At 34.7% G+C, this 17,280-nt stretch overlaps 1 protein-coding gene across 1 annotated transcript; it reads left to right on the plus strand.

Annotated features, from left to right (window-relative positions):
- Window positions 1–1,151: 1,151 nt before the first annotated feature.
- Window positions 1,152–12,468, plus strand: Mgat1 (alpha-1,3-mannosyl-glycoprotein 2-beta-N-acetylglucosaminyltransferase). The gene is made up of 7 exons (XM_075310836.1): window positions 1,152–2,588; window positions 2,658–2,887; window positions 5,028–5,177; window positions 5,251–5,355; window positions 7,081–7,171; window positions 7,237–7,407; window positions 11,492–12,468. Exons 1-7 carry the CDS (start codon window positions 2,019–2,021, stop codon window positions 11,603–11,605), a joined length of 1,431 nt encoding a protein of 476 aa, XP_075166951.1. The 5' UTR covers window positions 1,152–2,018; the 3' UTR covers window positions 11,606–12,468.
- Window positions 12,469–17,280: the final 4,812 nt, after the last annotated feature.

The following is a 17,280-nucleotide window of genomic DNA, read 5'->3' on the forward strand; positions in this document are numbered from 1 at the left end:
ACAGTAGGGCTGTTTCTTTTAACACTGGATACCATAACGCGCTTTACAGACTATCAGTTATTCCGGACGGAATGTCGGTGTTTGTAAAGAATCTTACAGTGTGTCGGATCGATACGACTTGTCGGCGATGACTAAATAATCGGTAAATGTGTTATCGATCCCATAAACATGCAGCAGTATCGATTATGCCTTCGGACTTAACTTATAATGTGCACAATATATGGGATATGTTCGACACGAGCACTGTCGTCCGGAATAACTGATAGTCTGTAAAGCGCATAAGCCGTGAAGAAAACAGAGTACTCGTTTATCCAGGACATCTCCAAAAATATGCAACACTGTCATCAGCTGTTTAAAAAATCCCAGAAAGAAGTGAAATCTTGCATTATTAATGTATGAAATGCTCCAATTAGTAATAAATATTTACTGCTGCGATTATTTATGACACTGTGCCACTTTGAATTTCATGTTTTTCGATAAATTAGTCACAATAAATTGCTACTGTGAGTCGATGAAGCGTCACTTTATCAAAATACAATCTGGCAACATCGGCGCGACTTGCACTGATGAGATGTTCTGGATAGAACACCAGTGCAACGATGTTCTGGATAGCCCATACAAATGTTGCATCCAGTGCAAAAAAGAAAACAGCCCTAGTGTTGCATATTTTGGGAGATGTTCTGGATAAACGAGTACTTTGTTTTCTTTTAGTCCTTCACGGCGTATGGTAGCCAGTGCTAAAAGAAAACAGCCCTAATGAAATGCCAAATGAGTTTACAAAAAACGACGCTATCTGCAGTCGGAAGGCATCGGTTGCCATTAGCGAAGTGTTTTGTTAATGTAATTTCTGCATTGCATAGTAGTTAGCTTAAACTTGGTCTATACAAACGAACTTAATGTTAGTGTTTTTGGTAGCCAGCTACTCATTTGACGGTAGGGTAGTATCAGTCTTGTTGAGAAGCGCATTTTCTTAACAATATTTCAAATTGCATTGTTTTCTTTGTGATTTACGTTTGAATACATTTGTAGTATGTATACGACTTGAAATCAAGTCTATCTCAAATGTTTATATTAATATACAGTCAATTAATGTAAAGAGCCCATATATAAATGAAAATGTTGTAGATTGATCAGCTGTTCATAGAGCGAAATCAAATGGTGTGCAATAAAACTACAAAAAAGTTAATTCTGTGAACTCTTCTCGATTTTATTTATGAAAATCATGGAAATCTGAAAAATATTGTTGAAAAGAATTTAATATATTCCGAGTAAAGTGTATATAAGGCAATAAATAATAGAAATTAATACAAGACGCCTGGGAAAAGTTGATTTCTATTTTCAGTTGGTGAAGAGCTATGGGGAAAATGAGAAAAAGTTTCACTAATTAACACAAATGAAGAAGAGGCAGATCAAAGGCATTGATAGGGCTATTGAAAACAAAACGCACTAATTGAATCTGTCCATTGAAAAAGCAGCAACAACAACGATAAGGCTTTGATAGTTTTTGTTGACAAAAGACACCGACATCACTAATGTGCTTTTTTCAGTTTATCTCTTCCCCCTCGGTGATGTGTACACCATGTAATGAGGTGGTTATGTTTTAGAAGGCGTTTCTCGGATCAATTGTGGCTGTGGAACATTCAGGTATCAGAACGAATATTGAATCTCATCGCCCTCGATTACTCGAATCAACCTCATAAAGGTTAGGCATTTTTGCAGAGTAATTAAAATGTCATGCCAACCAGAAGCAAATAATTCACATCAACAATTTCAAAACAAGATTTAGATCTCGATTAATACAACAATGAAAACAAAGGCAAATAAATGAAATATTAAAACGGAAATATAATAGGTGACGTATTAGAGCCACATCATAAAAACCGGCAGCTGAACTTTTTTATGAAAATGGTGTAGAGTTCTCGATTAAGAAACTAAAATTAAGCAAAACAAGGCAATAAATGTAAACACTGACATTAAACTTCCGTTGACACTTCACACTTCTTGATACTTGCCTTAATATGCGTTCTCGCAAAATATTGATGATAGCCGGGTTCCTCGTCACCTGGACCTATGTTATTTTCTATTTTATGCCCAAAGTAAACACCGAATTACCCTTGCTCAGAAATAATAGACATGAACATGCCATACAAAAGCTGGAAAATGGCGCCCGGCAAGAATATCGCAAAACCGATAAGTTAATAATAAATCTTTTGGGTATTTTACAAGCCAAATACTCAACAGAGGCACCAGAAAAGGAGATACATATTCAAGCTTTGCCAAATAACCCACAGACAATATTAAGTTTACCCGAACCACCGGCCATAGAACAAATCCAACAAGATGTATTGGAGACACCCAATGAAACACAAAGCTCACCAACCGAACAACCAATAGCGGTAGTCACTCGATTGGCTAATAATCAGCCAGTTATACCAGTATTGGTATTTGCCTGCAATCGTGTCTCCATATCAAAATGCCTCGATAATCTAATTAAATATAGACCAAATACAGAACAATTTCCCATTATTGTTTCACAAGATTGTGGTGATGAGGCGACACGTAATGTTATACTTTCCTATGACCAACAGGTATAGTATAAAATATTTTTCCAACATCTTTTATTTTTAATTCCCATTTTTGTTTTGTGTATAATTTAGGTATCCCTTATTGAACAACCTGATCAATCAGATATTTTTGTACCACCCAAGGAGAAAAAGTTTAAAGGCTACTACAAAATAGCTCGCCACTATGGATGGGCTTTGAATCATACGTTCAGCAAGGGCTATGAGTTTGTAATCATTGTTGAAGATGATCTGAATGTAGCTCCAGATTTCTTTGAATATTTCTTGGGTACTCATCATTTGCTAAAACAGGATAGCTCTTTATGGTAAGTCAGGGAGCTAATGAATTAATAAATATTCTACTTAGATTGTATTTTTGATATTTGTGGAGTGGTCTTTTCAATGTGTTCACTCAGAATATTTGATTAACCCAATATTAACGGTCATCCCTGTAAAACTGAGTTTAATGCCCTGTTCCTGTATATCGAACGAAAACCCATTCAAAAGAAAGGCAGTCACTCGAATTCGAATGAATTTGGGATTTTCTATTTTTGGGAGTTCGTTTCGTTTGTATGAGAATACATTGATTATCAAAAATGAATATTTTCAAATTTTTGACCTGCAAATTTATTCAAACGTTAACAATGTTTTTACTTTTTTCTTGGCACATATTGTATACGTTCGATTACTACTCAACAACAAAATATGAAGTGACTTGCCTTTCGAAATAGAGGGACCAAAGTCAATTGCCTTCCGTTTGGTATACGAAAGATTGCTTTCATCCGAAATATACTGAAATAGGGCATTAATTGTAGAATTGGGCCGGTGCAAATGACTTACGCTATTGTTTAATATAGGTCATTAACACCCATGCAGTATACATTCTTAGTCGCTTAACGTATTTTAACTATAAGTCTACATTTAAACTCAATTTCTATTCAAAACTTGATTGCAATATTTTTCGTAAAAAATAACAGCTGACTACCGAATACTTGGAATTATTTCTCTGTTTTTATTCCCTTCACTTAGTATAGAAGGATTTTATATCCGGAAAAAATATGTCATTAATTCCATGGTTGTTCCTCCTGCCAAAAATAATTTTATAGAAAAATTTGCCATAATCTACCAAATTTACAAAATTTTATTTTAAAGTTTTTTTTTTCAAAGTTTACCTCTATAGAAAATCTTGCGAAGAAAATTTTGTCTACATTTTATTTCTCTAAAAACTTCTGTCAACATTTTATTTCTCTAGAATATTTTGTCAAAATTGATTTCTATAGGGAATTTTTTTTAAAAATTTACCTCTATAGAAGCTTTTGCCAACATTTTATTTCTCTAGAAAAATTTATAAAAATTTTATTACTTTAGAAACTTTTTCCAAAATTTTATTTCTATAAAAAATTTTGTCAAAATTTACCTCTATAAAGAATTTTGTCAAAATTTTATTTCTGTAGAAAATATTGCCAAAATCTTATTTCTATAGAAATTTTGCCAAAATCTTGCTTCTATACAGTGTTGTCAGGTGATTTTTATTCTTCCCCCACAAATCTTAAGAAAAAACCCCCAAGAAATTTAAGAATGTAAAAAGTACAAAAAGGTGTCCCAAATTTCGTGAAAAAAATCGTGTAGTGATACACTTTAAAAATTAAATTTAACACAAATATATATGCTGAAAGAGGAGTTTTCTTTTCTGGGAAATGGAACTTTGGACCAACTAAGATTTCTTTTGATGCTCAAAAATTTTCTTTACAGTAAATAAAAAATAAAATTCGCTCTTTAGGAAAATACTTTATAACAAGAGAGATTTTCGTTTGTTTAAAATTTCGTCCATGAGGAAATTATTTTTTCTTTGGATGTAATAATACTATATGTATATCAAAAATGCCCTTTCAACAGAAGATTTTAAAAAAGATAACGAAAATAATGCTATTGCATACTTGTTCGTATATAGGATCTTCTTGTTGACTTCCCGCATTTTTTTCTCATAATTCATGCCAAAATTGTTCCGAATTTGCTTGAGAATTGCTCCACTTTATTAGGTCCAAGATATTTTTTTACCCCCAAAAATCCCCTTAACGTGAAAAAACCCCTAAATTTGGGGGAAACACCCCTAACCTGGCAACACTGATTCTATAGAATAATTTATTTCTTTAGAGCATATTGTCAAAACTTTTTTCTATAGAAAATTTTGTCAATTTTTTTATAGAAAATTTTGTCAAATTGTTTTCTCTATAAAAAAAAATTGAAGTACATCTTAGTTGGAGAGCAATATTTTGCAAAATCTACCAACATATCAAGAATTGTACCAATCTTCAAAACAGTACAAAATCTACCATTTTTGGTAGAATTCTACCAACTGTGGCAACCATGATTAATTCCCCTGGAATGGAATTAGGCTGTTTATTGCTATACCGACTTGCTCTTATATTAGCCGCATTAAATATGTTTTTTTATTTTTCATTTTAGGTGTGTCTCTGCTTGGAATGACAATGGAAAGGCGAATTTGATTGATCCCACACATCCAGAATTACTATATCGTACGGATTTCTTCCCCGGGCTAGGTTGGATGTTAACCAAGGAATTGTGGCAAGAACTTTCAGTTAAATGGCCAAAATCGTATGTATTACTACATTCGCTTATTGAAACTATATATGTGGTTTATAATATTTGATCTATGTATTTATCTAAGATTTTGGGACGATTGGATTAGACATCCGGAGCAAAGAAAAAATCGTGTTTGTATTCGACCAGAAATATCCAGAACGCGTACTTTTGGCAAAGTCGGAGTTTCCAAGTAAGTATAACTATTGCAAATGTGAAACTTTTGCATTCGTATCATCGATGTGTGGTACTTAATGTGTATGATAAAGGCGTGTATTCACTCCGATTAGATATTGAGTACGCACATTAGATTAGCTATAATTTTTTTCCGGAGGCCTTTCCGCTCCATTTATAAAGTTGGCCAATGGAAGGCTAGTATTATAAATTGTGTGTAATATTGTTAACTGTAGAACTATTAAGTTTGTTTTCTAAAGCACATTTGCATGTAAATCTTTCTTTAAATTTCCAATTTATTAGTAACATAACCTCATAGAGGTACAATATCGTTACAAGGCGTCCTTTTAATGTACTTCAATATTACAATAATATCACATTTTAAAGAACATAACTAAGTGGATATTTCAAAGGAATTATTCCCATTAATACGTATTTCAATTTATTGGTGGATTTGATCACGACTTTTTAGTTTGAGGTTTACGAAGCAGATAAAGCTCTTGTAACATACAATGGTTCCGGGCCAACACAAAATTTTAAGGCAATGATTTATTTCTCTTCAAGTCGCGTCACTCATAGCATTATTAATTGTGATGTTATCAAACCAAAGAATAAACCGGAGTATTCTTTTAAAGAGTACGGCCAGGGGAAGTATCCTTTACTAGCACAAAAAGTAAGTACTCCTTTTTCCCCATGGCTTCCACACAGATGTCCTTTATATTTCAAACAAATCTGTAAAATCGCTATTTCGTTTAATTGATGCACATATACAGATATTCGGTGATGTTTAAAAAATTTCAAAGGATTGTGTTAATATTCTTAATTTATCAGGAAGAGCTATCCCTCTTCATTTCCTGTCATATAAATCAGAGAAGAAAAATATTTAAAAGTTCTTAAAAATTAATATAATAACATTTTTTAAAATATGGGATATATGGAAGATGCCTAGTCCGAGCATATACCAGAAAATTAATCATTGTCAATGTTGCCTGTCAATTTTATGTAAAATCAAGTGTCTTACTTTAGAAAGTCTCGCAAAAAGGAGCTTGCCCTGCTATGGAAATATCCCTAGATTTTATTTAGACACCACCCACTACTACCTTCTCCGCAAAATCGTCTACACTCTATTAATTTAATCACTTGCTCACACGTTTTCTATAAATGTTATGTAAATCGAAGCAGTTTAGATGTTGCTATATTCTTTTAAATAAGGGACCCCTTCTCCGATCAAATATCGAAAAATAAAGTAAGGCATTTTTGTCTAGACACCACCCCCAATCTTCCAAAATCGGCGAAGTTTGATTCATTTTTCAAAAATTCGTGTAAGGGAAGTTTGCAACTCCTCTCAAATTTTAAAAATTTAGTTAACCCATATTCCTTTCATAACCTCCTCCGTAAATTTCAAGTAAATGGGAGAAGTTTAGTCGAGGTCCTCGTCCCCATCCAAACATCGGAAAACAAAGTAGCGGATGATACCCTACACACCACCACCAATGTTTTCTGAAAATTTCCAGCAACTCGGAGAATTTTGATCCAATTTTCAAAAATTCGGGCAGGAGGAGGTCCGCCTCCCCGACCAGATACCAAAAAATTAGGTACCCAAGTTTTTATTTTTAGGATCGGATACGTCTTTAAGCATGAAGTAATTCTCTACTTTTTACATCCATCTCCATCTTTTCTAATTCTACATCTTTAATCAACAATACATGACAATTCTATTTTATATTCTTTTTTGTAATTTTAGTGGTTTATTTTTTGACAAATACTTGCGCTACATCAAATTGAGTGAAGAATTTGTGCCATTTACTAAAATGAATTTGAGCTATCTATTAAAGGTAAGTGATCCCGAAATTTTTTTCTAGATTACCTCGCTTAATAAATTTTATTTTTGTCTTCACAGGATAATTACGATAGAACATTCCTGAAAGAAATCTATACGTATCCTGTAGTTACATACGATGAATTAAGACGAAATCTCATAACCAGAGATGGACCAGTGCGAATACAATACAATACCAGAGATGTTTATAAGAGGACAACAAAAATGTTGGGCTTAATGGATGATTTTAAGGTGGGTTTGCGAGTAACATTTAAAAGTTTTATATTTGGAATAAAAAATATTTTACATGCCCTGTGGTAAATAGAAATGGAACAGCTAGGTAAATGTGTACGTTTCGAGAATTCTGATACAATAGCTGAGACATTATCAACTTTTAATTTTGATCACGGTTTATGAAGGTTATAGAGGTGACCTAAAAATTCGAAAAGCTTTATTTTTCACATTTTCTATTGAAACTTGTCAAAAGTTCCTGTCCCAAATAAAGATTTGGATGCCAGAAAAAATTATAATGGCCAATAGGTTCTAGCTCTTCATTGATCTAAAGAGTTACCCTCTCCCTTTTTTTTGATTTTATAGTTTAAAATCTTTTCACTAAGTTGGCGTACCGGACAATTTTGTGATGATGCGCGGTAAGTAGCTAGCCCCACCTCCTGCTGCAGTAGCATCGAAAGTACATTCTAGTAAAGGGTGATACGGTCAAAATTTGGTCAAGGGAAAACGCGTGTAAATCGGTGAAATCGTTTATTTAAAAAATCAAATTAAATTTCTTTTTCAAGTTCAATTAGTATAAATTCAGCAAAAATATTCAGTTAGGCTTTCGCTTTTCCAAATCCGAATTGCCGGGCCTCACGCTTGACACCTGCCATCAGATTTTGTACAGCCACCTTGTCCACCTTCTTCGCCGCAGAAAGCCAGTTTGCCTTGAACTGCTGCTCGTCCTTAGCAGTTTTTTTGATCTTCTTTAGGTTTCGCTTGACAATAGCCCAGTATTTCTCAATTGGGCGGAGCTCTGGCGTGTTGGGAGGGTTCTTGTCCTTGGGAACCACCTGCACGTTGTTGGCGGCGTACCACTCCATGGCCTTTTTACCGTAATGGCAAGATGCCAAATCCGGCCAAAACAGTACGGAACAACCGTGTTTCTTCAGGAAAGGCAGCAGACGTTTATTCAAACACTCTTTCACGTAAATTTCTTGGTTGACAGTCCCGGAAGCTATGAAAATGCTGCTTTTCAAGCCACAGGTACATATAACTTGCCAAACCAGATATTTCTTTGAGAACTTTGACAGTTTTATGTGCTTGAAAATATCTGCTACCTTTCCCCTTCCTTTTGGCGTATAAAACTCCTGTCCCGGAAGCTGCTTGTAGTCGGCTTTGACGTAGGTTTCGTCGTCCATTACCACGCAATCAAACTTCGTCAGCATCGTCGTGTACAGCCTCCGGGATCGCGCTTTGGCCGTCGTATTTTGTTTATCATCGCGATTTGGAGTCACTACTTTCTTGTAAGTCGATAGTCCGGCTCGTTTTTTGGCTCGATGCACGGTTGTAGACGATACACCCAGCTTATTTGTGGCATCTCGGAGAGAGAGAGGTTAGAGTTTCGCTTGAAACTACCGGCAACTCTCTTTGTCGTCTCAGTGGTTTCCGGTTTTCGATTTCCCCCTGATCCAGACTTCCTGGCTGTCGACAAACGTTCCCCAAACACTTTATTTACATTTGTAACGGTTGATTTGGCAACTTTTAGCGATTTTGCCAGCTTTGCGTGCGAGTAGCTCGGATTTTCGCGATGCGCGAGCACACAACCACTGCCGAAACCATTGAGTGCTCCTGGCTACTTGGGTGCTCCGATGAAGGCGAAGAAATGTCCCAAGAATTTTGTCGCTAATTCGAGAAATAAAAAAAAAACAAAGATGTACGATGTTTTAGGTTCATATTAGAGCATTGCATGGGAACATTCATTCATAGCGAACACAACTGCACTTTCGAAACGGTTCGAGAAGACTGAATCATCGTCGATGATCGAATGAATATAATACGAGCACTCGCTTGATCGAATCGGTTCGAATGAATGCAATTGTATGAATGAGACATGGTTTGAAACGAACCCCATAAATCAGTATCGAGCGAATGCTGTCATGACGTCACTGACTGAAGTTGTACATTCGTTCCAATTCTCGTTGGAAAGCAAACATTCAAATGCATTTGGTGAAACGGTGTAATCGAGAATACTCGAACATTCAACGGTAGTTTTGGGTATTTGCAAAGTTCTCGAGTATGTTATGACTACAAATGGAATTATGCTTAATGAGAAAAGGAGTTATTTATTTGACGTTGCTTAAAGTATAGTGTGTAATTCAGAGTTAAATTTGTGGAAAATAAAATGAGTGATTTTAAAAAGGTACATTTTTAATTTTTTTATGATTTTGAATGTAACAAGCAAAAGTAAATTAATGTTTGTTTTATTTTTTTTTTCCTAAAAGAATAATTTGGCAAGACAAAATATTTTATTGCCTTTAAATACGAATGTCAATTATGCATAGCATAGACGACGCATTTTCCACTTTATTTTACATTTTTTTCTCAGAATTAAATACGAAAAACTGACTTTTAAAAGTGAAATGCATCTCTAAAAAATTCTTAGGGCCAGTTTCTCAATGTTTTGTTATTAATTTTCGTGTCGATAAAACAGCTGATCCCATACAAAAATTTTACTAACCGGAGGTCTATCCACCGGTTAAAATTAATCGGAGGATGAGAAACTGGCCATTAGTAAAGGGTGATTTGTTAAGAGCTTGATAACTTTTTAAAAAAAAAAAAACGCATAAAATTTGCAAAATCTCATCGGTTCTTTATTTGAAACGTTAGATTGGTCCATGACATTTACTTTTTGAAGATAATTTCATTTAAATGTTGACCGCGGCTGCGTCTTAGGTGGTCCATTCGGAAAGTCCAATTTTGGTCCATTCGGAAAGTCCAACTTTTTCGAGCATTTCGGCCGGAATAGCCCGAATTTCTTCGGAAATGTTGTCTTCCAAAGCTGGAATAGTTGCTGGCTTATTTCTGTAGACTTTAGACTTGACGTAGCCCCACAAAAAATAGTCTAAAGGCGTCAAATCGCATGATCTTGGTGGCCAACTTACCGGTCCATTTCTTGAGATGAATTGTTCTCCGAAGTTTTCCCTCAAAATGGCCATAGAATCGTGAGCTGTGTGGCATGTAGCGCCATCTTGTTGAAACCACATGTCAACCAAGTTCAGTTCTTCCATTTTTGGCAACAAAAAGTTTGTTAGCATCGAACGATAGCGATCGCCATTCACCGTAACGTTGCGTCCAACAGCATCTTTGAAAAAATACGGTCCAATGATTCCACCAGCGTACAAACCACACCAAACAGTGCATTTTTCGGGATGCATGGGCAGTTCTTGAACGGCTTCTGGTTGCTCTTCACTCCAAATGCGGCAATTTTGCTTATTTACGTAGCCATTCAACCAGAAATGAGCCTCATCGCTGAACAAAATTTGTCGATAAAAAAGCGGATTTTCTGCCAACTTTTCTAGGGCCCATTCACTGAAAATTCGACGTTGTGGCTCGTTAGTAAGTCTATTCATGATGAAATGTCAAAGCATACTGAGCATCTTTCTCTTTGACACCATGTCTGAAATCCCACGTGATCTGTCAAATACTAATGCATGAAAATCCTAACCTCAAAAGAATCACCCTTTATATTGCCTAAAAATATCATCAAACACATTTTTGTCCAAAATGTTTCTCTTAACAACTAGAGCAATATTGTGTTGTGCTATTAGTACCCTTCACATAGAAACGCAGAACACAAACGTCTTTACGGCAACGTACAACTAGACAAACGTACAATACATATAAAAGTTGTTGTTGTTGTTACTATATGAGGGCAAAAAAGAATGGAATTCCTCGATTCCTTCATTCTGTTTTCGAAAACAATTTTACTCGTTGTGTTTGATCCCGAAGACTGAAGTTGTTTTATTGACCGTTTCATACAACACAAACGAGAACGAGTTATGGTTGTATTCGAACGTACAAACATCGGTCCAAACGACTACAAATCTCTACCTTACTTGTTGGGCTTCGGGATGTTCTCGAACACAAAAATACATGACCGATGCAATGCTCTAGTTCATATCTGATTGGCCTCAAATCTTGTGAATATGTCTGTATTTTGGACCTACAAATTGCTCTTCAAAGCTAACGAACGGCAAGTGGAGGTTATATGAACTTTATCCCATTAATTTTTATTTAAATTTACTTGTTTCATATCATCATTTTTTCATTTGTCTTTCAGAGTGGTGTGCCACGTACAGCCTATCACGGTGTTGTCTCATTTATGCATAATAAACGACGTGTATATCTAGCGCCAAATGTTAACTGGAAAGGATACGATCTATCCTGGAGCTAACAGAATATTATGGTTTTAAGTTTATCGTAGGCTTAGTCTTTACATGTGTAGAATAAATATGAAACGATGATGATTCCTTTTTATTTTAGTTTTAATGTAAAAAAAAACAATAACAACAACAAAAGAGAAACAAAAGATTTATGAGAAAAAGGAAATCTGATATGTAAAACACCAATAATAATGAATCTCTCCAGGTTTAATGAAGAACAACAATCAACCAAATATAACAATTTAAGGCATTTGTTTAATACGATATTATCATGTACAATTTAATGTACATAAATTATAATTTTAAATGTATTTATGTAATATTTATTTTGTTTACGCTTTTTTTTAATTTCATTTGACTTTCTTTTTTCGAAAAAAGGAAAGATTAGTAACTATTTTAAATATCAATAACCGACCATCACCTCTGATTTACTCCATGTAATTAAACAAAACAAGAAAATATTATACATATATTATATATCGTAGATAAGAAAAATACAAATTAACTCAATAAAAGAATCTTGATGTTGTAACAAATGTAATCTCTTAAGAATTGAAGGTGTAAGCAGAATCACTAAAATAATCAAATTAGTGAATACTAAATTCAATGATAATTCCATGAATCATCACAGCAATAGCAGCTCCAATGCCCAGCAACTATTTTATGTATCTATCGAATATTTACTAATGTTTAATATTTATAATTACCATTATTTGTTAGTATGTATGTATATTGTTTTGTTGTACAAATTTTCGCAAAGACAATGTTTATAGCTTGTTTGTACATAACCTAAGTTTGATAAATTCATAATTTATTAATAATAGAACCTAATCTTCCTAGCAAATAAATCATTGCCGATGCTAATTCAATTGAATGCTCGATTTTTATTTTCATAAAATCATTATGTAGAAGAGTGGTTATTGCCTCGAAAATCATCACAAACCATTGCTTTGTTTTATTTAGTTGCCCTGCTTTTAGATTCTCTAGTCTAGGCATATTTGAATGCCTTTTTGATTGCTATTGTAGTAGTTAGAAAAGCTGAGATTTTTAACATCTTTGTTGTTAATTTCAGAGGACATGCTATTGCACTTAAAATGCAGTAGCATATCAATTTCTCTTTCAGATTTAAACAAGTAAGTAAGGTGTAAAGTCGGGCGGACCGACTATATTATACTCTTCACCGCCGTGTTGACCAGAATTTTTGTTACCATCTCAAATCCATCAAATTTATTGGCTATATTATACCCTTCACCCCTATGTAGGCCAAAATTTGTGTTACCATCAACTCAACTACTTCACAGTTGCTGGAAGCTATATAAAGGAGACCATTTTTTTTTTACTTCTACAAAATCTCTAGATTTAAAATTTAAATCAGGGGGGTTACTATGTAACTCGATTCGAAAGTTTGAACAACTCGAAAGTTGTATTCGATCCGAATTTATAGTCTTAAGGCCGGTACTATGTTCATTCTTGCGAAAAATTTTTATGGAAACCATTATTTCGCACATAGAAAGCGGCGTTTTTTTAGGTAGCTTGGAGCGCTATTTAACAGGGAGCGATATTGCATTAAGTTGGTGGTTGTTGCTTGTTTTTACAAAATAACATTTTATTTTTCCTTGGGCAATTGATCTGCTATTCCTTTGATCCTTTGTATAGTTTCGGAACAAAAATATGGTCCGCGTTTGATTTATAAACCCGCACAAATAGTTTTTAATAAATAAATTATTTCTTAATTCACATTGCAAATGGCGCCGTGCTATAAACGTCAGTTTTTCAACACGAAAAAACAAAGTATCACAAATGGAAAAAATTTCGCAAATTTTTCGCATTTTTTGATTTTGTATGGAGTTTCAACGCGAAAACCGAACAGAGTACCGGCCTTTACCATGTAAGAGTTTTGAATCGAGTGAAAAGTGCTGACACTATTTCTTAACATTTTTGGCAGTACTTTCGAATGTTTTATTCAGAAATGTCAAAACAATTAAAATAAAAAGTAAATAATATTTGTGCGTTACAAAAATAGATTCGGTTGCCCTTTGGATGGAAAATGAAGATGTGCCATAGCCCAATCTCTAAGAAATCAAATAAAAAACAATCTATAACATAGTAACTCATTTATTTAGTAATTCATAGGTTTAAAAAGTAATAAAAAACTTAAATATTAGACAACAGTAGATTATATGTTATTGATGGCGGTTTCTTTCAATTTCTAACATATCTCTCTTTAATTCGATTTTTTCGCCGTTTGGCCTTAAGATGGGTCTTGTGATCTGCCCAAACCTAAAAAGAAATAATTAATTTCAATTTATGGGCAAACTATCAATTGCATACCTTTTTCAAACTGACCACTTCCAGCATTGGGGGACCCGCTGCATTTAGCTCTTCTGTCAATCGAGACCATGAATTATTGGTGACTTGTTTGGCTTCCGGAGCTTTGATGTAACCTTTAGCCAACTGGGGATGCTCCTTCATAAAATTTAGCATGATCTCAAACTGTCGTTTGGTATTTACATTTTTTGTTGGATTTTCCCTATTAAAAAAACATTTTTATAAATATTAATCTACTGATATATATATATAAATTTAAAAAATACTTGCATTTTTATGCGTTTGGTGTCAATATTTAATATTTTAATTTTTTTTCCGTTAACATAATATCAAACGAGTACAAATGTTTACTTTCGAGCGACTTTGACATCTAAATTCGAAGTACATAGTGATGCACATACGAAAGTAGAGTATGAGTATCCGATAATCGGATGTGGCAACTCGAATGTAGCAAATGTATTTGCGAATTCGAGTTAGTTGGTAGGAAAAATCCGTTTTCGTAATATTTAACTTTCGAATCGAGTTACATAGTAACCCCCCAGCTAACGCTATCTAGTTAATTGGAGGAAACTTCCATTGAAAATGGGTCTAAAATGTGTAACAGTCTACCATATTTCCCCAACTCTGGTATACGTATATATGGGAGCTATATAATCTGAACCTGATTTTGACTAAATTTGACATGTACCACTGTGGTATCACAATGGACTGAATAATCTAAGTGAGCCTGATACATCGGGCTGCCACATAACCTAACCTAACCATAGTTAGAATAATAATTCTGCTATCTATGTGAAATTTCAAGTAAATGGGAGTATAACTTTGACCACCCTGGTCATATGAGTGCAAATCGGACGGAAGATATATATGGGAGCCATATCTAAACCGATTTCAACCAAATTTGCCACAATTAGGTAATTGTGGCAAATGTACTCCTTGTGCGAAATTTGAAGCAAATCACGGCAAAACCCTGGATTTTGAGGCCATATAAGTTCAAATCGGACGAAAGATATATATGGGAGCTATATCTAAATCTGAATCGATTTTGACCATATTTGGTACATACAATAGTATCGTTAAAAGTACCGCTTGTGCAAATTTTGAAGTAAGTCAGGGCAAAACTCTGGCTTTTGAGACCATATAAGTCCAAATCGGGCGAAATATATATATATATATATATATATATATATATATATATATATATATATATATATATATATATATATATATATATATATATATATATATATATATATATATATATATATATATATATATATATATATATATATATATATATATATATATATATATATATATATATATATATATATGTGAGCTATATCTAAATCTGAACCGATTTTAACAAAATTTGACACACTTAACGATACTATTAAACGTACCCCTTGTGCAAAATTTGAAGCAAATCACGGCAAAACTCTGGCTTTTGTGGCCATATAAGTTCAAATCGGACGAAAGATATAAAGGGTGATGCGGCCAAAATTTGGTCAATATAAACTTGACGTATTTCTTTCAATTTTGCATTTAAAAAACCTGAACACCCCTCATTTTGAAGGTGTGTGTGTGTAGAATGTTGCTCCTATTTTGATTTTGGAATTCACTCTTCAGTTGTCAAAATGCCGTCCAAGCAAGAAGAGCAGCGTATCAAAATTTTGCTCGCGCATCGCGAAAATCCGAGCTACTCGCACGCAAAGCTGGCAAAATCGCTAAAAGTTGGCAAATCAACCGTTACAAATGTAATTAAAGTGTTTGGGGAACGTTTGTCGACAGCCAGGAAGTCTGGATCGGGGGGGAAATCGAAAACCGGAAGCCGCTGAGATGACAAAGAGAGTTGCCGGTAGTTTCAAGCGAAACCCAAACCTACGTCAAAGCCGACTACAAGCAGCTTCCGGGAAAGGAGTTTTATACGGCAAAAGGAAGGGGAAAGGTAGCAGATATTTTCAAGCACATAAAACTGTCAAAGTTCGCAAAGAAATATCTGGTTTGGCAAGCCATCTGCACCTGTGGCTTGAAAAGCAGCATTTTCATAGTTTCCGGGACTGTCAACCAAGAAATTTATGTGAAAGAGTGTCTGCTGCCTTTCCTGAAGAAACACGGTTGTTCCATACTGTTTTGGCCGGATTTGGCATCTTGCCATTACGGTAAAAAGGCCATGGAGTGGTACGCCGCCAACAACGTGCAGGTGGTTCCCAAGACAAGAACCTTCCCAACACGCCAGAGCTCCGCCCAATTGAGAAATACTGGGCTATTGTCAAGCGGAACCTAAAGAAGACCAAAAAAACTGCTAAGGACGAGCAGCAGTTCAAGGCAAACTGGCATTCTGCGACGAAGAAGGTGGACAAGGTGGCTGTACAAAATCTGATGGCAGGTGTCAAGCGTGAGGCCCGGCAATTCGGATTTGGAAAAGCGAAAGCCTAACTGATTATTTTTCCTGAATTTTATATTAATTGAACTTGAAAACGAAATTTAATTTTGACCGTATCACCCTTTATATGGGAGCTATATCTAAATTTGAACCGATTTAAATCAAAATTACCAAGCATTGGTAGGATGTCAATTCTACCCTCTGTGCAAAATTTCACGAAGATCGGTAGTAAACTTTGGCCTCTGTGGTCATATGAGTCTAAATCGGACGAAAGATATATATGGGAGCTACATCTAAATCTGAACCGATTTGGCTGATATTTTGCAAGATTTTCGAGATTCATAAAATATTTGGATGTACGGTATTTCAAGAAAATCGGTTGATAAACACGCTAACTATGACCACATCGGGGATAAATATATATGGCAGCTATATCTAAATCTGAACCGATTTTTTCGAAAACCAATAGCGATTGTCTCTGTCCCAAGAAACGGCCCTATGCCAAATATGAGGACGATCGGACTTAAATTGCGAGCTGTACTTTGTGCACAAAATTACATATGCAGACAGACGGACGGACGGACAGACAGACGGACATCGCTAAATCGACTAAGAATTTAATTCTAAGCCGATCAGGGGGCTAATCACGGCATTCGATATCGAATTCATAACCGTATCGAAAAAATTGTCGATACGATTAAAAGTTTGGATCACGGGATTCGATCGAAATTTGATGCAATTTCTCAAGCGTTGCCAACAGCAAAAAACGAAGCAGAACAAAATGAAATGACAAAATTAGTTAGCGTCACAAAATAGAATGTAGAAAAAACATGTTTTTTTGAGGTTTCAAAGTAAAAAGTAAATTATATTGCAGTATATCTTATGGACCCATATCTCTTTTTACATTCCTCCGAATTCCTTCCTAATTGGAGGATGAGATGAATATAAAATAATTCGGCGACAAATAAGGAA

This window comes from Haematobia irritans, chromosome 5 (genome assembly GCF_050003625.1).
Source record: "Haematobia irritans isolate KBUSLIRL chromosome 5, ASM5000362v1, whole genome shotgun sequence".
Classification (NCBI taxonomy): Eukaryota; Metazoa; Arthropoda; class Insecta; order Diptera; family Muscidae; genus Haematobia; species Haematobia irritans.

What these genes read in the sequence shown, in the direction of transcription:
- Mgat1 (XM_075310836.1), top strand. Translation starts at nt 2,019, where the DNA reads ATGCGTTCTCGCAAAATATTGATGATAGCCGGGTTCCTCGTCACCTGG. An exon ending in TACTTTCCTATGACCAACAG is followed by an intron (nt 2,589 to 2,657) that starts GTATAGTATAAA and finishes TGTATAATTTAG; the next exon opens with GTATCCCTTATTGAACAACC. An exon ending in GGCAAAGTCGGAGTTTCCAA is followed by an intron (nt 5,356 to 7,080) that starts GTAAGTATAACT and finishes TTGTAATTTTAG; the next exon opens with TGGTTTATTTTTTGACAAAT.